The 22375-nt window shown below is 39.6% G+C and overlaps 1 protein-coding gene across 6 annotated transcripts in view; it reads right to left on the reverse strand.

Moving 5' to 3' along the window:
- The window catches only part of SPAG16 (sperm associated antigen 16), a 1190570-nt gene that overhangs the window by 600269 nt on the left and 567926 nt on the right, over positions 1 to 22375 (reverse strand). For 4 of the 6 annotated variants that reach the window (XM_051849131.2, XM_051849132.2, XM_070070225.1 and 1 more), the window contains exon 11: positions 15358 to 15501. In XM_051849131.2, coding sequence (XP_051705091.2) covers positions 15358 to 15501 — 144 coding nt within the window. Of the gene's footprint in view, positions 1 to 14919; positions 15033 to 15357; positions 15502 to 22375 lie in introns of those variants that run through there. The other 2 variants (XR_007920574.2, XR_011387124.1) reach the window with 2 other exon arrangements.

Here is a 22375-nt window from a genome sequence, read left to right on the forward strand (position 1 = left end):
GCTTCTGGATTCCTATATAAAAAAGAAGTCTTGTGTAGGCCAATTTCTTGCACTGTTTATCCTGTTTTCCTTTGGTAACTTAATAGTTTCTGGTTTTAAGTTTAGATCCTTTTTATATTGTGAGTTGATTTTTGTGTAGGGTGCAAAGTAGGGGTCTGTTTCAAACTTCTGCTTGTGGAAACCCAATTTTTCTGATATCCTTTCTCCAGGAAATATTTTTGCATGTTTGTCAAAGGGTAGTTGGTTATATATGTGTGGGGACTTATTCCTGTGCATTCTATTCTGCTCCATTGGTCTGCATGTCTATTTTTATGCTAGTATCATACTTACTGTTTTGGTGATAATAGCACTGCAGTATGTCTCAAAATCTAGTCTTTTAATGCCTCAAGCTTTATTTTTATTGTTGTAAAGTTCTTGAGCTATTTAGGGTGTTTGGTGCTTCCATATAAAATTTATAATTGTATTTTCTTCTTATGTGATGAATAGCCTTGGAATTTTCATGAGGATTACAATAAATCTATAAATTGTTCTGTGTATTATGGACATTTCAATAATATTAATTCTTCTAATCATGAACCTGGAAGATTTTCCATTTTTGTATGTTTTAATTATTTCATCAATGATTTATAATTTTCATAGAAATGGTTCACATCCTTAAATTTATCTTAAGGTATTTAATTGTTCATAGCTATTATGAATTATATTATTCTTATAAGTTCTTTCTTAGATAATTGTTAGTATATAGGAATGCTATTGACTTTTGTTTGTTGATTTTATATCCTGAAACTTTGCTGAATTATATTATCCGCACTAATAGTCTGTTGGTAGAGTCTTTTGTTTCCCTATATCAATAATCATCATATAACCTGCAAACAGGGATAATTTGATTTCCTTCTTTCCAGTTTGTATCACTTTAATTCTTTTTCTTCCTTAATAGCTCTGGCTAAAACTTCTAGACCCACACTGAATCAAAGTAGAGAGTGTGGACATTTTGTTCAGATCTTAGTATAAAGGGGAATACCTTTCTCCTATCATTTCACTCTAACTCTGATTGTTCCACCTTCATTTCCCTCTATGATTAGGTAGGCCCATATGGATAATCCAAGAAAATCTCCCTATCTAAATGTCAGATGAACAGAAATCTGAATTTCATCTGCAGCTTTAATGCCAAATTGTCATATGACATAAAATAACATTTATAGGTTCTCAATATTGCCCTATTTCTTTTCACATTTTCCATTTTTTGTCATTGTTGAAAATTTGACACTTTGAATACTATAATGTGTAAACTATAGAAATACGATTTCCTTTTCTCCAAAGTTTATTGTTCCTGCTGTTGGCTGCTGTTTCCTTTTTAGTGGCTTTACTGAAGTAATTCAGTAAGTTTGTATTCCATGTTATATGTAACCATAGAAATGCCTGCTGGATTAGTTTAATGGCAGTCTAATGGTTGGAAAGCTTATTATTATATGCTTGGAATCAATAAGTCAGCTCTTGTCTTTAGCAAGTTGGCTTCATGTGCATGGTGGAGTCCACTTTCAATACTCTGGAAGTTTGTGACTCAGCCTTGGCCTTGACTCATGGCTTGCAGAAGCTGCAAGATCAGCCATTCCCTGTATCTTGAAATATGGCACAGTGTTTCAAAGTCCCCAGTGGATTTTTTTTTCTATATATATTTTCCATTCAGGAATGGGGAACATTAAAAATTTAATTATCTTTGGATTCAGTAGTTTTTCTTGGATAAATGACCCTGGAATTTGTGCAAAGCTTTGGTTAAGTTCTAGAGTACTGAAAATGTTCATTTTGACAATCGTTTTCCCAGTGCTTTCTCTACTGGTATAGAGTATATCTTTGAAAGTACTGGAAATGTTGCTCTTTATTATTAGGTTTTGACTGGAATTTATTATTTGTGTGGTATCATCCATAGATTTTGTATTTTAGGATTCTATGTGAAATAAAGACAAATATGCATTTCTGGATTCCTTTGAGGAAGTAACATCAGGAATAATGAATGAATGGCATGGGTCATGTATGTGTGTCATTATGATTGCAAGATTCTTACCAGGAATATGAGAGAAAGTAAAACGTTTTTGGTCTTGCATCTTCAGCTATTTTTATTTTACTTTCCCAAATATTTGCTCATTCCCTACAATGTTTTGGTTGACCTGCTGTGTGCCATGGATTCAAAATAGGTTAAGTTATAGACCTAGCCATTAATGAACCTACAGTATTCCTCTAATTTTTAATTTTTACTAGAATGAGAGACAGGCCAACAGACCCAGAGACAATATTGGCTTTCAAGGAAACCATACCTAGGTTAGAATCTAATCTTTGCCAAAAAACATAAATGATACTGTAACCAAATACTTACTCTGATCCCAGGGCTACCCAATTTGCTTTACATAGATTTTCTCAGTCAAAATTCATGCAAATCTTTTAAAGTAGGTTGTCCCCATTTTCAACACAGTAAATGAGGCTCTCAGAAGTTAAAGAAAATGACATCATAAGTACATTGCTATACACATACATGAAAACAAATTTAACTTTAAATGTTGCATCGGATGTACAACTAAATTCTGCTATTTAAAAAAAAGTTCTTTGGCAGTTTCTCCAAGTTCCTTTCTTTACCTATGTAACATAAATTATTAGTTTAGAGGAAGATTGACAATAGCAGCACAAGACATAGCCTTTCAATCCTTAAGCCTTAATACAACAAAAATACCTTGATTTATCAAAGCCATATTGCACTTCCATAGGAGATGAACAGTCCTGCTCTGTCCCAAAGCTGTACCACTGCCCTTGTGGAACTGAGGCAATGAAGAGATAATGAGGGAGGGCGACTCCGCTCTTCCATCTGTCACAGTTGGAAGTGTCACTTTAATTCACATTCACTAGACAGAATTCAACTGGTCAAAAGCCACTCATATGGCCTCAATTCAACTACAAAAGACAGGAATGTGTCAATCCTATGTTTTGAGGAAGACGGCAGCATGGTAAATATGTAGCATGGTTACTGCCATGTACAATTACTATACCTGACCATCAATAGATGCTCTCTAAATGACAGTTTCTATAAACATTCAAGTCAACCTTTACCTAACATAGATCATCTAATGATCCTCTCCTTCCAAATTTTATTCCACAACATTAACTGATGCAATATTAAGCAAGCAATTACTATACTTAAGGTATATGCTATGAAAAACACAGATATTATTTAGGTGTCATTGCAAAAATAAAAAAAAAAAACAGGCAACTAAAAAGGATCTAAGCTCTTTGCAAAACTGTATGAAGTTAGAATCAATACTTTGCAAATGTTTATTTTTTAGAGAAAATAACATTTCACTGAGCAGTGGGACCATAGCAGATATTTATCTTCTTAACTCTTTTCTCTATAATGATCACATACTCCTTTTCGAATTAGACAAATTACAAAAATATTTTAAGAAGCATGCAGTTACTTTCACTGCTTGGACTCTTCATATAAATGTGACAAACCATATTAAGAACAGAGGGAGGGCCGGCGCCACGGCTCACTAGGCTAATCCTCCGCCTAGCGGCGCCGGCACACCGGGTTCTAGTCCCAGTTGGGGCGCCGGATTCTGTCCCGGTTGCCCCTCTTCCAGGCCAGCTCTCTGCTGTGGCCAGGGAGTACAGTGGAGGATGGCCCAGGTGCTTGGGCCCTGCACCCCATGGGAGACCAGGAAAAGCACCTGGCTCCTGGCTCCTGCCTCCGGATCAGCGCGGTGCGCCGGCCGCAGCGCGCTGGCCGCGGTGGCCATTGGAGGGTGAACCAACGGCAAAGGAAGACCTTTCTCTCTGTCTCTCTCTCTCACTGTCCACTCTTCCCATCAAAAAAAAAAAAAAAACAGAGGGCCAGCGTGGCGGCTCACTAGGCTAGGCCTCCACCTGCGGCGCCGGCACCCCGGGTTCTAGTCCCGGTCGGGGCGGCAGATTCTGTCCCAGTTGCTCCTCTTCTAGTCCATCTCTCTGCTGTGGCCAGGGAGTGCAGTGTAGGATGGCCCAAGTACTTGGGCCCTGCACCCCATGGGAGACCAGGAGGAAGCACCTGGCTCCTGGCTTCGGATGGGCACAGCACGCCAGCTGCTGCGCGCCGGCCTTAGCGGCCATTGTGGGGGTGAACCAACAGAAGGAAGACCTTTCTCTTTGTCTCTCTCTGTCTACATCTCTCTGTCTCTCTCTAACACTGTCTAACTCTGCCTGGCAGAAAAAAAAAAAAAGAACAGAAAATATATCTCCTCAAAGAATATGAAGCAGAATAGTGTTAACTAACAGGGACATATCACAATTCTCTTGGTAAAAAGTCTATTGAAGTTTCCAAATTAAGAAAGCTTCTATCTCAGTAGCATAGGAAGAAGCAGGATATCACTGTCTTTGGGGAGAGGGAACATTATCATCTGCATTATTATCTAAAATTTGAATTCATGTATTGTAACAAAAAGGTTACCAATACTTCTTTTTAAAAGTAGTTAGATGATATATTGCCAAGGAGCTTTCATACTATAGTTTTAGGCATTACATAAATAAATAAATAGGTAGTTTTTATAGCAAAGAGAGAATATGAGGTATTTTGGAAAGGTACATTTATTCACAATTCATGTATCAACTCATAAGGGTAGAAGTTATGTTTAATAGAATGCTGTCAGCTCTTTTTCTGCTTCAGGCAATAACTCAGGATAGAATGCAGTATGGTGAAATTGTTTGAGCCACTAATCCCACTTTTTCATTTTTGGAGATACGTGGTGAGATACATGCTGTCTCACCTAGTAAGCAGTGGTCACACAGAAGAAAACACATGCCCAAGCCTTGAGGAACAGGACATTGTATTTACATTCCACACTATCTGAGTATTATTATTTGGTACAGGAAAAGACTAACATTATACAAGCAGATTTACCAGAAAAGGTTAGAAGTATTTGGAGGAGTAGAACAGTGAAAGATTTAAATACTGTAAGCAGCATAATGGGTAATTCTTGTGTGGGCTTAAAAGCTGGGAATGCTGACATAAATGGGTAAAGGCCAAGCTGATGAAGTCTCAAATGGATATTAGGACTCCAGTGGGAATGGGACTAAAGGTCACCCTCATTACAAGGTTGCAAAGAATTTGTCTTTATTGTATTTATGTCCTGAGACTTTGTGGGAGGCTGAACTTCAAGACGGTGGATCAGTTTGTTTGGTGGCGGAGATTTCAAGGCAGCAAATGTTCATGTGTGATAAAAGCTGCTGTTTCAGTGCAGTTTTACAGAGAGAATCAGAAGCAAATGATACAGAATAGGATGATGTGGACAATTCACAGCCTGGCCATAGAAGGGAGAAGAAAAAGCAGTTCAGGATAAGGAGGAAAAAAATCTTGCTATAGAGATTAGCACAGGTAAAAAGATGGCATGTGTTAATAGGAAAAATTAATGGGATACAGACTCAAAAAGCATTGCAGAGATCTTCGAGGTAGCCCTACCCATTACAAGCTCAGAGGCCTGAAAGAGAAGAAAATTGCTTTGTGAAGTCCCAGGGACAGCTCCACATTCTGACTTGGTGTCCAATTGCTCTGAGGCCACTCTAGCAAGTGGTTCATGTGAGTTTTGGGACTGCGCATGCTGACATCATCCTTGTGATGCTGTTTTTGCAGGCATGCAGAATAGAAGAGTTATGGCTTCCACCAAGGTTTCAAAGGAAAGCCTGGGAGGCCAAGCCAAAACACCCAGTGTGGATGGAGTCCCTGGAGAGAGCTCCTAATGTAGCCGATGTAATGAAACGACAGTTGAGACCCCAAGAAAGTAGCAGTATCAGCCATATGAGACGTCTGCCAAGGAAGCTGCAAGCAGCTTGCCAGGTAAGCCTTGGATAGCCGCAGATAACTGCATGCAACCTCATAAAGCAGCCATGTGGACAGAGACCAACAGAGTTAAGGAGGCATGGAGACCACCATCTAATTTCAAAGGATTATTTGGATAAGTTGGGGGCCTAGGCAGTTGTAAGGGCAAAGCCACTTAAGACTGTCCAATAGGGTAATGCCAAGTGGAAACGTAGGATCAGAACTCCTGCATAGAGTCCCCACCATGTGATTCCTGGTGGAGCTGAAGACATGAGACTCCAATGCATGAGAACTAAAGCATGGACTGTGACCAGGAAAGTCCCAAGGTAAGGCTGCCGAAGTCCTCAGGAACTCACTTTTCCATCACAGTTTGTCCAGGACACAGATATGGAGTTTAGGTTTTAATATTTGCCCTGCTCAGTTCTGGTCTTGCTTTAGTCCCATTAATCTTTTCTGCTTGACTACTATGCCTTTTAAGAATCTCAATGCATACCTTGTGCCTGTCCTCCATTGTATCTCAGACGTGAGATTCAAGGATCCAGGAGGAGAATGCCATGATTTGAACAAGATATGCCTCCCCAACACAGGTAGACATTTCAGCATCAAAGTTGTGGGTTGGCAGTGCTAGGAGGATCCATGCTGGATCCAGTTATGGTGCTAAGAAGGTGAGCCTAGTGAAGGGCCCTTATAACATTGGATGCAGGCCCTGAGAAGGTAATTTTTGTGGGAGGGTTGATTATATTTGACCAAGTCAGGCTTAGCCATTCTCTCTTATTTGCTTATCGTGTGGTCTTTTCTCTTCATACCACTCCCCCATCAGATTCCTGACATATGGGCCCACCTGATCTTGTACTGTGAACCTCCAAAATCTTGAGCTAAAATAAACTTTGGTTGTAGTAACAAGAAGGTGACACATACTTAGTATAACTCAAACAACACAATAGGTTCTTCCCTTAGTCCATTGCTCAAAGGATATCTTTTTTTGAAAATTTTGAGCTATCTCTAGAAGTTCTCAAAATTCCTATTAATAAAAAGTAATAATAGTTAATATTTACTGAGTATATATGCCATGCATAATATTTGTATTTTTCTAACCTTACAGCATCTAGCCTTCACAATCAACCTACAAAGTATCACTATTATTCCCATTTCAAAGATGAGAAAGCTGATAAGGCTAGCAAATGGGAAGCTAAGATTCTAACGTGGGCCACCTGAAACTCAGCATTAGTGTTTTAGAGTACAGCCTCTGCCTTTATACTATAGTAAGCTTATGTCGCTATTCTTTGGCATCATAAATTTTGCTCTTCAAAATAGTGCAAAGATAGTACAAGTGTACAATCCCTGCATTTCTCCATTTGTTCATCCATTTCTGTGACTGATGAATCACCTTCAACAACTAATTCATCAGTCCACCAAGTAGATGCAGAGAATGCTTTACCTTACCAATGTATGATCGCCATCTAGTGGCAAATATGTAACAGCAAGTCAGGCATCAAAAGAGCTACAAGCGTTCCTGAAAAGTGTCTTGATCTACAAGTTCTACTAAGGAATTTTTTAAACATAGTTATAAACACAGCCAGTTATGCTGTAAACAATAGGTGGCAGTGAACAGTTGTGTACATACTACTTTAATACAAAATAGGATTTGGGACATGCTTTTGTAATAAGAATATAGTTTGCATAATATCTGTATAAGATTTAGTTAGAAGTTCCCCATATTCATTTTAATTCTTGAATTATAAATGTTTAAAATGTTATTAAAATGTTATTATTTAAATTAATCATTAAAATTAAAGAAAGAAAATATGTGGTTACCATTTATTGAGAAAAAAATCTGAAGAAGTAATTTGGCTTCTACAGACAAGTGAGAGGTTACCCACTCCTGTTTTGATTTTAGACATGAACTGCATTTTTACTGTTAGACTTTATGTTCCCACTTTGGCCTATTTCTGGTGAGCACCTATAGCTCCTGTGACCCATGGGATGCAGGTTTTGCATTCACCTGGCATATCTTGACTGGTGGTTGTTCTAAAATCCATTATGCTGGCCAATTCCCATACATGGAGCTTAGCATAATATGCAAATATATGTGTCTTAACAGATACGGATGCTAGATTTAATGCAATTGTTTCATTGCTTAAAAGATATATTTATTTGAAAAATCAGAGTTACCAGACATAGAAAAGACTGAAATCCTGTCTTTTGCAAAGCAATGAGTGCAACAGGAGACCACTAAGCTGGGAGAAATAAGCCAGTCTCAAAAAGACAAATATTTTTATGTTTATTCTGATTTGTCATAATTAATACATAGAATACAAAAGATATGCAATGTATATGAGCAAAATTGAACTCTTGAGATTTATTTATAACCCTTGTCTATATTCATGAGGAACAGTGTTTTCTCTACTTTCTACTTGAATTCTTTATATAGTGGAGTGTTAAGCTTGTGTTTATAAAGTAAATTCCAAGTATACCATCACAAAAATTAAAAGAAAAATAAGAAAGGAAGGAGGAAGGGGAGTAGGTAGGAAGTATCATTAGGTTCTTAAAACTGTATATATGATATACATGAAATCTGTCCTATTCTTTTTAAATAAATTTTGTAAAGGTGAGAGGGGAAGAGAGATCTTCCTCCACTGGTTCACTCTCCAGATGGCCACAATGGCCAGAGCTGGACCAGGTCAAAGCTAGGAGCTTTCATCTGGGTCTCCCACATGGGTGGCAGGTGCCCAAACCTTTGAGCCATTTTCTACTACTTTTCCAAGGACATTAGCAGAGATCTGGATTGGAAATGGAGCAGCCAGGACACAGATTAAAGCCCATATGGGATCCCAGCATCACAGACAGCAATGTTACCTGTTACACCACAATGCTATCCCCAAAGATTTAATTTTACCGTATTTCATCTTCATATTTGAATTACTGATGCATTCTCTGCTTTCCAAGTAGAAATATTACTTGGTCATCATATATTGTTCTTAAATACGCTAGTTCTACCTCCTATACTGTCTCTAACCGTTTTACACAATTATTAAATGAATCTCTAGTTGGCATGTCAGCACTATATTTACTTGGTTTGTGGTCATGGTTATGAGTTATTTTTAAACTCAATAGTGAAATTTTCTCTATTTTTCCTTCTTGGGAAATTTAATGGGCCTAGAAAATGACTATTTTCTCTTTGGCTTATGTTTTTGGTAAATGTTTAAAAAGTTATAAACCACTAATGAAGAAGCCAAGGTGCAACTTCAAAAATCCATTTTATACCACAATTTTTAATCTAATCTGGGTTTCCATTTCACCTTAATTCAGTACTGATGTTTATATTCAGAGACCTATTATTTTATCAAAGTTTCCAAATGTATGTGTATCTCAGTGCCTGAATTCGTGATATTAACTCCTTCCAGTTTGCTAAGGTTTATATTTAAACTTCCCCACTTTTATACACCTCCAGCAGTTTTCCAAAGGTATCTACTTAATTTCATTTTAGTTCTTCCTTATATTATTTCATTCTTTTGTAAAAACTTCAGTACAAATATCTATTTTTATAATTTAATTTCAGCATTTCACTAACATGTTTTTTGTCTTTCTTTAAGTTTTTCTTTTTAATTTATATTCATAACTAACTTAGTTTCTTTTTCTTTAATAAAGTATCTGAAGCTATGAATTCTGCTCTGAATACAGCTTTGGATACATTTTATAAGTGAGGTAATTATTTTGATTGTGCTTGTTTACCAACTAGGAAATTACAGCTTTTAGTTCCTCTTTGATATAATATTTGCTTATATATTTTAATAATTCACTCTATTATATTTTAATTATTCATTTCTTATCACTTTATTTTGTTATTGAATCTTATTCACAAGTTCATATTTGTAGATTTCTGCTCCTAGGAGTTCATTTTTTTTGTTTGTTTGTTTGTTTTTGTTTTTTTGACAGGCAGAGTGGACAGTGAGAGAGAGAGACAGAGAGAGAAAGGTCTTCCTTTGCCGTTGGTTCACCCTCCAATGGCCGCCGCTGCAGCCGGCGCACCGCGCTGATCCGATGGCAGGAGCCAGGAGCCAGGTGCTTTTCCTGGTCTCCCATGGGGTGCAGGGCCCAAGCACCTGGGTCATCCTCCACTGCACTCCCTGGCCATAGCAGAGAGCTGGCCTGGAAGAGGGGCAACCGGGACAGAATCCGGCGCCCCAACCGGGACTAGAACCCGGTGTGCCGGCGCCGCAAGGTGGAGGATTAGCCTATTGAGCCACGGCGCCGGCCTTAGGAGTTCATTTACGCTATATTTTGGGAGCGGAATTTATGCATTTTTAATAATCAAACTATGATTGATCTCAAACATTCTAGTCTCTTTGCAAAGTATTTTTTTCTCATCAACCATCATGTTAATGTGATATTAATACAAAGAGAACAGATTCAGTGTAGTTCATAAGTACAATTCTTAGAATATCAAATTTCCCTTCTTCCCTCCCTTTTTGTGAAGTTTAGAGTTCAATGTACAACAGCATTAAATACATGTACTGTCGCTCCCCCTCTTCGTGGAGGAGCAACACAGGACCCTGCGCTGTTCTTTCGTCTGCTCGGCCCTCCCCGGGTTTGCTGCTGGTTCTTCCCGGGTTGGCTACTGTCCCTTCCACCTCCGTGGAAGGGCAGTTCCCCCTGGCCACATTCCCCACTTCCGCAGGGGAGCGGCACACCGCCGGCCGGTTCTCTCGGGGGCTGCACAGGTGTTCCCCTTAGATGTTCCCCATAGATGTTCCCGGTGCATGCCGTCTCTCTCCTCCTTTATAGTCCTTCTCTGCCAATCCCAACTCGGCTTGCCCACACGCCGAGTACGCTGCTCTCCAATCAGGAGCAAGTCCTACAGTTAATTGGTTGAACTGGAGGCAGCTGTGCGGAAGCTGTTTACTTCTCTCCCAGCGCCATATTGTGGGAGAGCAGATGCATAGAATAAGTCTTAATTCGAGTAACTTAGTCTAGTCCGGATTGCTCCCCACAGATCCCCCTTTCTTTTTATTTTTGGCGTTGATATGCGCCTGTCTTCGGTGTCCCGCGGCACACACTAGAGTTGCCACAGGCTCTTACAAGTCCTATCCATCAGGCAAACCGAATCCGGGTCCTCTCTTCGCCATGTTGTGAGGAGGTTTTTAGGCGCTGATGCGTGCCTGTGTTCGGTGCCCTGCAGCGCATACTCTGCTCTGCTAGAACTGCCTGCAGGTGTTTACAAAACCTATCAGGCAAACCGAATCCAAGCCTTCTCATTGCCGTATTGTGGGGGAGACTTATTAGTGTTGGTTCGTGCCTATCTTCGGTGACCTGCAGCTCATACTCTGGTCGAGCTTTGCTAGCGCTTACCGCCTTAAATCAGGCAGACCGAATCCAAGCCTCCTAATTGGCATGTTGAGGGGAGGCCTTATTTTTCTCTATTTCTCTATCTCCGGGCATTTCTATTTCTCCCATTTTACTTCTGTCTGCCAACATTCCTATTTCTCTTTTACTTCTAAACTTCTGTTTCTCTTATCCCCGCAGCTTTCCGGCACCTCGCCGCTTCAGCCCGCGCGCCTCTCTCATCTGCGCAGCTTCCCGGCTTTGCGCGGCTCGGCTCGGCTTCGCGCGCTCCGCGGTCTCCACGCTTAACCCTTTCGCGTCTGAACCACGGCCTACGCCAGCGTTCCCTATCTATTCACGCCCCGTGCTCTCTCTGCACGCGGCGGCTTCCGCGAGTAACACAGCGTAGCTTGCGTCTCCGCCACTAGGATTCAATCTAAGTTCCCCGGGCTAGCCTGGCGAATTCAACCCAGCGTACGTCTCCGCCCCACGATTTGGCTTCCCGTCCTTTGCTCCCCGGGCTAATCAGACGGATCCCAATCTGGCTTACGTCTCAGCTTCTGGTTTCAACTTTTCGCCCCCTATTCCCGGGCTAACTTGAGAACCCCAAAGTGGCTTTCGTTTCCGCCTCGGCCTGCCCCCCGCGGCTTCAATTTCCCTAACATTTTTCTCTACCCGGTATGTTTCCCCAAGCTTTCCTCCAACGATATTCCTCCCTCATTTCTCCTGGCCTCTCCCCACAGTCCGCGTCCGAGTCTGTTTGTTCTAGCTTTCACTTTCGCTTTCGACCTTAGAGATTTCTCCCAGCTTCCCCCCGTAGTCCGTAGTCCGTATCTGAGTCTATGCCTAGGCTTTCAATAGCTTCTTCCGGCACCTTTTTCGGCCGGCTTTTCCCTAGGCTGTTCGCTAGTCTCTCTCTCCGGTATTTTCCTGCTTCCTCCCGTTTCTTCCTTCCTAAGTTTCCTATCCGTCCTAGGTTTCCTATCCGAGTCACGGCACCATTATGTCGCTCCCCCTCTTCGTGGAGGAGCAACACAGGACCCTGCGCTGTTCTTTCGTCTGCTCGGCCCTCCCCGGGTTTGCTGCTGGTTCTTCCCGGGTTGGCTACTGTCCCTTCCACCTCCGTGGAAGGGCAGTTCCCCCTGGCCACATTCCCCACTTCCGCAGGGGAGCGGCACACCGCCGGCCGGTTCTCTCGGGGGCTGCACAGGTGTTCCCCTTAGATGTTCCCCATAGATGTTCCCGGTGCATGCCGTCTCTCTCCTCCTTTATAGTCCTTCTCTGCCAATCCCAACTCGGCTTGCCCACACGCCGAGTACGCTGCTCTCCAATCAGGAGCAAGTCCTACAGTTAATTGGTTGAACTGGAGGCAGCTGTGCGGAAGCTGTTTACTTCTCTCCCAGCGCCATATTGTGGGAGAGCAGATGCATAGAATAAGTCTTAATTCGAGTAACTTAGTCTAGTCCGGATTGCTCCCCACAATGTATTAGCATCTCTAATGTCAATGTTATTTGATAAAAAACTAAAAGTTTGGAGAGAGAGTGAAAATCTTGATGATATCTCTATCACCATTGTCATATACATGTTATTTCAGAAGCAGAGCAGTGACAGAAAGACAGAAAACCCCCATCTGCTGCTCAACTCCTTAGATCATGCCAGCAGCTAGGACGAGATTGTGTCAAAGCTGGAAACTGGTAACTCAACCCAGATCTCTCATGTGGGTGTCAGGAATCCAACATTTTGAGCCATCACCACTGACCCCCCCCCTCACTCTTTGTATTAGTAGAAAACTAGAATCTGAGTATTGAATCCAGATACTTTGAGCTGAGATACAGAAAAATTAACTCACACCTTAATCAGCAGGCTGAATGTCCATGCCACTATCACTTCATTTCTATAAGATCTTTTGCTTTCTATATTTCATCATTATCTGAGACTACACATGATAGCTATCCTTTCATTTTATTGCTGGGCCTGTTGTTATCTGTTTATCTATTTGAGATGTCTGTTATGAGAAGGGAACAGAACTTATAGAAAACATTCAAATAGGAGTACCTGGAATTAAAAATAAGAAAAGGTATGGATTGATTAAGGTGAACAAATGTCAGTATATATAATGTTCACCCTGGGTTTCTTCCAAGGGAGCAAAATCAACCAGATCCCATTATTGGGTTCTAAGGAAGCCTATGATTGCATTAACTAGTCTCAATTATAGATTAAAGAATCATATTTAAGTCACAAGTTTTTACATTTGCTTTCTATATGCTTGCTTTCTAAAATTATAGATGAAGTATATGAGGGTACTTCAAAAAGTTCAAGGAAACTGGAATTAAAGATAAGTTTACATTGGTAAAATGTAATTGAAATTTCATGCACTGTTTCTTTCATAATATGCATTTTCTATGACTGTCTTAAATACCTCATATGTCCAGATTTCACAATTTTTGCACAAAATTTTTTCATCCCATTTTCCATGAAATTTTTGAAATATCCTCACACAATGAGATATAAAAAAATGTTGTCTTCAAGAAAGAACTATTTTTTTCTAACCATATCCATTAGCCAAAGAAAAATTCCAACATCACAATTTAAATTTAGTGTGAATTTGAACTTTCAAGATATCAATTATATATTATATATGTATGCACATTATATATATACATATAATATATTCATGAAAAAGTAGTCTTCAGTAATGAACTACATACATTAAACATTATATGATGTTCGAGGTACAAAATGCAAACTTTCAGGATTTATCTTAGTTGTTGTTTCACCAATCATTCATTCTTCCCACTATTTATTGTAGTTTGCACTAATCATTTAGCCTGTGTCGAATTCTACAAAAAGAACATCCACTATTCAGTATTTCTCACCTAAAGAACACAAACTGTTAAATATCTTTTCCCCCACTATTTTTACTTAATGTACTGAAACAAACAGTGCTGCAGTATTTTACTATAATTCAGCCAAGGAAGTACTGACTGTAAATTCATACTGTGTAAATAATGATGAATCTCACCTCATTTTTAATTTCAATAATTGAGTGGGAAAACAGGAAGACCTATTAAAAGGACCATTGCTGGTCAAGCACTAATGAGAAAATTTCAGAACTGGTGGCTGTCATGGTAACAGAGCACTATCAAAATCTGATTAGTATGCCCAGTAGCTACATAAGTGATAGGTTATACTTCTAATTGTGTTGTTTCTGCCTGCAAGATGGGTTACATTTTTGAGAGGTACGATGGCGGTTCTATTTATCCATACCCAATATAGGGAATGCACTACATGTTCATAAATTAAGTACAGATATTTCATCCAAAGATATGTTACACACTGGGAACATATTTAAAAATTAAAATTAACAAAACACTGTAGTCATTAAAAATGACTACAAATTTATGATTAAGTCCACCGATTTTCCTCAATCTAATTCCATTGACATCCATAACAAAGATAAAAGAAAGACGGGTAAAGAAAAGAAGTTTAGCAAAACATGAAACTGAATCGATAAGGAATTCGCCTAGGAAAGAAAATTTCAAGGGAATGATTTAGGAATTGCATCTAGAGCTATGTGTCTCCAGGAGAGATTAGGCCAGATGGTGTTTGAAAGAGGCAGATCAATAGCGTGTGCAAATATTAAAAATAGTAACGAATACCAGAAAACAGTATGTTTAAGATGACCACAAGGAACAGTAGATAGTTTTCTGTGTGCTTAACAATGTCCTTCATTCTTAGTCAATGTTGAAAATGACAGAGCTTACTGTTTTCCGTAGTGCTTTGTTCTCTTTAATATTTTGAGTGTTTCAAATTTTAGCAGAAATTGATCACTGCCTTCTGATCCTTTCTAGCGATAACTTAATTCCACAAGGAATGCCTGTGAGATGAACAGCAGCAGAGTAAACAGTGCCATTATTGACTAGGGATCCGTGTGCCTTCTAAGGGCTTGTGAGCACAGGTAGTATGAATAATGTTTGTCCTGAGGATCTCATTACCTTTGTTAAATGCATCTGAATGAGGAATAAGTTTCACATGTACTAAATATCAAAAGCAATCAATCTAAAGTCAATATAATGAAAGCCAAAATAGCATTTATCTGCACGTTTTGAAATTCAGTGGAGGCTGCAGGGTTGCAGAGACAGAAGCACCATCAAAGTCAGCAGGGGGAGGAAAGTGCAGTCCTGGGGCTGCTGTGCACTGACCTGGGATGGAAGCAGCAGTCAGAAAGCCAATCCGTGTGGCCAAGTCCCGTGAGAAGCACATTGCCTTTGGGAATGCCCACTACCTTCCAGAGGCGGTCCTCACCACAAGTGACAAGGATGTCGTCGCAGGGGTGCACGGCGATGCTGCACAGGAAGAGAGAAGGGTTATGGTTCAGAATGTGAATAAATGAAATGGTAGTGAGGAGTCTATTTCAGTTGGACAGGACCACTCAGAGTGCCGTCCTAGAAGTTATAGGATGCAGGTGCTCACTCTGCTTTAGCTCTAACGAGAGTAGCTCTGATGGCCATCAATCTAAATCAACTCTACCACATCAGAGATTTTTTATTTGCAAGATTAAGTGGCTGGTTTAGGAGATTGTGCTCACTTAATTCTGGTTTGAAAACAATTCTGGTTTTTGTTTTAGGTAAGAAAAGTTAGACCAATGAATCTTTGTGATAGGATATTGGGACCAGTGTTCATACTTAATATAGACAATCAAAATTCTTTTCAGATTATAGTCTGTCTTAAATCCTGAGTTATCCAGGTAAAGATCATAAAGTATAACCACATTATCATAGTTCTATAATAAATACTATAAATTAAACATTAACTCTGTGATCCACTCTACACAAAGCAAAGGAACACAAATTCTATACAACTATACCACTTAAACTGGCTTTAGTCAATACACAGTACACAAATTACAGTAATGAATTCAAGATACATAAGGCAATTCCCACTCTACAAAAGCATAGAGGGAAATGAGAAAGAAGTATGTAAAATTAATGACTAATACATTAGGCACTACTACTTGAACCACACTCTGATCATTGTGTCTATTTAAATATTGGCGTTAGCCGGCGCCGCAGCTCACTAGGCTAATCCTCCGCCTAGCGGCGCCAGCACACCGGGTTCTAGTCCCGGTCGGGGCACCGGATTCTGTCCCGGTTGCCCCTCTTCCAGACCAGCTCTCTGCTGTGGCCAGGGAGTGCAGTGGAGGATGGCCCAGGTGCTTGGGCCCTGCACCCCATGGGAGACCAGGAAAAGCACCTGGCTCCTGGCTCCTGCCATCGGATCAGCGCGGTGCGCCGGCCGCAGCGCGCCGGCCGCGGCGGCCATTGGAGGGTGAACCAACGGCAAAGGAAGACCTTTCTCTCTGTCTCTCTCTCTCACTGTCCACTCTGCCTGTCAAAAAAATAAAATAAAATAAATAAAATAAATAAATAAATAAATATTGGCGTTAACCTATTCTATAATCAAGAGTCTGATATTTTAGGTATGGCAATACTTTTATAGAGTTTCATCTATTCCTTTCATCTATTACAATGTAACAGGAACAAATGTGTCCAATGTTAAACAGAATGTTAAAATGTCAGCCTAAATATTAGTAACAAATAGTTCAATTTCAATTTGGCTATCTCAGCTAAAAGATATAACACATTTACTTGCCTATATAGGGCAATGAAACAAATAATGACTTAAAAATAGCAATGGCACATTCATTTCTCCCCTAATCCGTTTTATGAATGGCCTTGTTCTTTTCTTCTACAGTATGGCCTTTAGGAAATTAATTTCTCAAAGGAATCATGACTCTAATCCATACTTCCACAGTAACACCAGAACTTACATGAAAGAAAAACATTTCTTCTTATCTCTTCTATTAATATCATTAACTTCCCAAATTATGAACTGAAAATCATTTCCTCACATCAGATCAGACCTATATGGTTTGGGAAAATCTGCTAGTGTCAGTGCTGGAAGCATTCAATTCACAGTCATGTATCCACTATGAGAATGGCCTTGTTTATGGTGAAACATAGTTTCATTTTTTATTCTAGCCTTTTGCTGTTCAAAATAAACACAGTGGAAGGGAAATAATTCATTTTGCAATTCATCATAATGTTAGTTTGTGACTTTCAGAAGGCCAATTCAAGAAGGGAATTTATTATGGCTCCAACCCGGTAGAGGATACATTTATGGAACTTAATTAGAAGAAAAATATGATGAGTGGTAAAAAATGTCACATTGAAATGAATTCTATATTCAAATACACACAAGAAGGCAAACCAAATCCTTGAAGCTACTGAGTGTGATGTATGTTAGCGCACAGCTTTCCTGGCAGACACATGCACACTTGACTAGATGAAAAATTACCCCCTTTAAGTGAAGATAACTAAAATCATTGATGTCTTTACGAACTTTGAAAGATAAGTTTCTAAAATGGCTTTTGTGAGGGGAGCTATTTGTAAAAGTTAAGGAGAAATATAAACACAAACCCATTGGTGGCTAATAAGTTTTGGAAGTGACTTTCTCCCTGACTTTCCTCATTGTTTCCATTTGAAGCCTCCTCTGTACAATGCAACTTCTACCTCCACTCTTTGTGTATTGAGCCTCCTAATCACTTTGTGTTTGCTTGCTCCTGCATTTCCTTTGTAACAGGAGCTTTTCATGGATGGTGGATGGATGGATAACGGAAAGATAGACAGATGGACAGACACATTCAGAAGTCTTCCTCTATTATGAGAAATACATTCTAAAACCCCTAGAAAATGCCTAAAACCATGGATAGTATGAAACCTTAAATATGCTGTAGTTTTTCTTATGCTTATGAGCACAGACCTGTAATAAAGTGCAATTTATAAATTCATTTCAGTAAAGATTAACAATCAACAAAATAGGACAATTATAATAATTGGAATACTTGTCTTGTTCACGTCTTCCTCCCACAAGTTCAGTGCCACTCCAATTTTAAGTGCTTATCACACACTATGACCATAACTTTTGAATCTTGAGTGCCACAGTAAAATTGGCACTTATCCTTTCCTTCTTCACAATTTCAGATTGAAGATTCATATTTACCGTGTGTCTTTGCAAAGAGGTGTGCCTTTTTTCCTATTTCTTCATGACATTTTTTCACATTTGCACTTAAAGGATTCACTGTGACTCCTCTTTGGCATATCTGAACTACTGCCATCACCATTCTTGCATGAGGAGAGCATTATTAAGTACAAAAAGGATTACTTGAACACAAGCCCTATGACTCTGCAGCAGTCAGTCTGGTAACTGAGACGCCTAACAGCACTAAGTGGCTAACAACCAAGCAGGAAATAGGAATATCATGTGGACACATTGAACAAAGGGATGGTTCACATCCCAGGAAAGATGGGGCAGGAAAACATAACATTACGTCACGCTACTCAGAATGGTACATAATGTCAAACTCATGAATTTTTTTTGGTGAAATTTCACATATAATATTCTTACACCAGGGTTGACCTCAAGTAACTGAACCCACAGAAAGCAAAGCCATGGTAAAGGGAACTAATATTGTTGCTCCCCCATTCACGGAGGAACGACACCGGACCCTGAGCTGTTCTTTCTGCCCAGCCCTTCCCAGGTTTGCTACCGTTCCCCCACTCGTGGAGGAACGACGCTGTCCTGGGTTAGCTGCCAGCCCCCCGCCTCCGCAGAGGGGCGGCACCCCCCGCCGCTTTCCCCGCTTCCACGGAGGAGCGGCACACCGCCGGCTGGCTCAGGGGTTCCTCAGATGTTTCCTCAGATGTTCCTGGTGCATGGTGTATCTCTCCTCCTTTATAGTCCTCTTCCACCAATCCATGCTCTGCTACCCACACGCCGAGCACGCTGCTCTCCTCCAATCAGGATCGGGATCAGCTCCTGCAGTTTATCAGTAGAACTGGCGAGGCAGCTGCATAGAAGTTGTTTGGTCTCTCTCTCAGCGCCATATTATGGGAGATCAGATGCATAGAATTAGTCCTACTTCCAGTAATTTAGTCTAGTTTCAGTTGCTCCCCACAAATATCTAAAGATATAAAATATAGGTGGGTTTTTTGTGATAATGATACACATATTTTAGTTAGGCGCTAACGTTCTGCTCATCAAAGAAATGGCTTTTAAGTGAAGAGAAATATTTTCAGGGACAGGCATTTGACACAGCATTTAAGATGCAGCTTGGAACACCCGCATCCTGAATCAGTGAGTTACTGGTTCAAGCCTGGGCTCCACCACTTCCCATCCTTCGTCCTACTAAAACATACTCTGTGAAGCAGCAGAGGATGGTTCAAATATGCATATCCCTGCCAACCATGTGGGAGATCCAGACTTAGTTTTAGGCTTCCAGCTTGGGCCTGGCCCAGTCATGGTTATTGGGGCATTGGGGAAGGAACAGGGTTAGAGAAAATCAATCTCTTCCCTCCTCTACTCCCTCCTTCCCTCCTTTCTTTCACATAGAGTGAAAAACTAATATATTTTTTTTTCAAAAGAAATATTTCCACTTTATAGGAGGGCAATATTACTTAAATAGAAATCAATTAATACTCACTTTTGAATTATTCAGTAAATAAGAGCATCAGCAAACATGGGCCATAGTGATAAAGACCCCCAAATCAGGAGTTGCAAGTCCCAGTTCAGACTGCATCTGCAAGACTTCACTAAGATACCACACATAGATTAAGGGCCCTGAACCAGGGGCTGGTGTCCTTATGCAATGAGAAGAAGCTGCCTGGAATGCAGGCATCTCATATGAGCATTGTTTCCAGTCCCATCTACTTCCAGTCCAGTTTCTTGCTAATCTGCCTGGGAAAGCAGTAGAAGATGGTGGTTCCTGCACACATGCTGGAGACCTGAATAGAGTTCCAGGTTCCTGGTTTTAGCCTGGCCCAGCTCCAGTAGCTGCAGCCATTTGGCGAATGGAAGATCTCTCTCTCTTTCAAAATAAAATAAATCTCTAAAAGAAAAAAAGAGCTATGAGCCAGAAATATGTCCTCACATACAAAAGTTCAGCATTATTATCAACTTCATAATGTAACACTGGGGTCTGAAAGTCATTGTTTTCATCATTATCACCCATTAATAGTAATTTTACCTTCTAACATGGTTTGGAAACTTAACATGCCCCATGCCTTGTACTGCATGCTCAATTCTCACAAAAAGTAGAATGAAAGCTCAGAGCAAGTGCTTATACTTGGTTTATCTGATGTGTACTCAACTCTAACAGTGGCTGGCGTATGGTAGCTATTCAATAAATTCTTGTCAAATACATGACTGATTAAATGCCAAATATATGACTGCCACTAGAATTGTTATTTTATATCTAAGTAAGCAGGGGTCCAGATATTATGTAAATTGCTTAAGCTCACATTTAGTATTGGATAGAGGCCAACTTTGAATCCAGGATGGTCTGACTTTGAGGTTGATTCTAATTACTTGTACTTAGCATGAATCTTTCACAGTATATTATTTATATGTATATTATAAGCATCAACAATTCTTATTACAGAGCTTGAAAAATTATAATCATTACCAGTAAATGATTAAGTCATTTGGTGATTATCAAACTAGACAAAGAATCCATCTAGAAATTGTCAGCTGTTTATAATAGAACTGGGTACCACCAGACACAACAGTGTTAAAGGAGTTAGAAAATGTTGCCATTTATGGTTAAAATGGTTTTGTGTTGTGAGACCAAGTGAGTAGCACTCCTCCTAACATGTACATGTCTACACAGGCTTCTGTGTAGATGTACACACTGCATTTATTACAACCTTCATTCTCTTGTGATAGTATTATAAGCCTTGTATTATACATCCAGGTTTAAGAAAAGATTATATTTTTGTCACTTATTTTTTAACTTTTATTTAATATATAAATTTACAAAGTACAACTTTAGAATTATAGTAGCTTTTCCCCCCATAACCTCCCTCCCACCTGCAACCATCCCATCTCCCACTCCCTTTCCCATCCCATTCTTCATCAACATTCAATTATCTTTATATACAAAAGATGAACTTAGTATATACTGAGTAAAGATTTAAACAAACGGCACCCACACAGAAACACAAAGTATAGTACTATTTGAGTAGTAGTTTTACGATTAATTCACATAGTACAACATATTAAGGTCATACAATGGGAGTAGGTACACAGTGATTCCCGTTGTTGATTTAACAATTGACACTCTTATTTATGATGTCAGTAATCACCCGAGGCTCTTGTCATGAGCTGCCAAGGCTACGGAAGCCTCTTGAGTTCACCAACTCCGATCTTACTTAGACAAGGCCATAGTCAAAGTCGAAGTTCTCTCCTCCCTTCAGAGAAAGGTACCTCCCTCTTTGATGGCCCATTCTTTCCACTAGGATATCACTCACAAAGATCTTTCATTTAGGTCATTTTTTTTTTTTTTGCCACAGTGTCATGGCTTTCCATGCCTGCAAAACTCTCATGGGCTTTTTAGCCAGATCTGAACACCTTAAGGGCTGATTCTGAGGCCAGAGTGCTGTTTAGGGCATTTGCCATTCTATGAGTCTGTGTGTATCCTGCTCCCCATGTAGAATAATTCTCTCTTTTTTAATTCTAGCTATTATTATTTGCAGACACTGGTCTTATTTACGTAATCCCTTTGACACTTAATCCTATCTTTTTGATCAATTATGAACTTAAACTGATCACTTTAACAAGTAAGATGTCACTTATTTTCAGAGATGTCTGTAAAGAATAAACATAGGAAAGTATTTAATAGCCATTGATTATAAAGGAATGCATTTCATTAAAAGTTTCCCCAGAACACTCAGAACTTATCTTTTACCATCATGCTTATCTCTGAATCAGTATTTTGAAGAAATTAAAAATATTAATAATAGCTAACCCTTCATAGGAGTCACCTCAAGATCCCCTAATGACATCCAATAGCTCATTTAATGATTATAACACTTCTAGAAGTTAAGTCTACTATTGTACTTATTTTTGCATGTGGGGAACTGTAGCACATAGAGGTTATGTAATCTGATAAAAATTGTAAAGCCAAGATATGATATGTGACCTTAAGCAGGCTGTCTCCAGAATCCATGTCTCTCAATACAGTGAGCCCAGAATCTCAGTTGGATTTTCTAAGATAACAAGAACAGACAATATTGTCTTATTTCTGTCCAGAAGCTTTATTGATATGTATTTTGAAGTTTCTAAAGAAATGACAATTTTTGGCTATTTTTATACAACATATGA

This window comes from Oryctolagus cuniculus, chromosome 3, assembly GCF_964237555.1.
Source record: "Oryctolagus cuniculus chromosome 3, mOryCun1.1, whole genome shotgun sequence".
NCBI lineage: Eukaryota > Metazoa > Chordata > Mammalia > Lagomorpha > Leporidae > Oryctolagus > Oryctolagus cuniculus.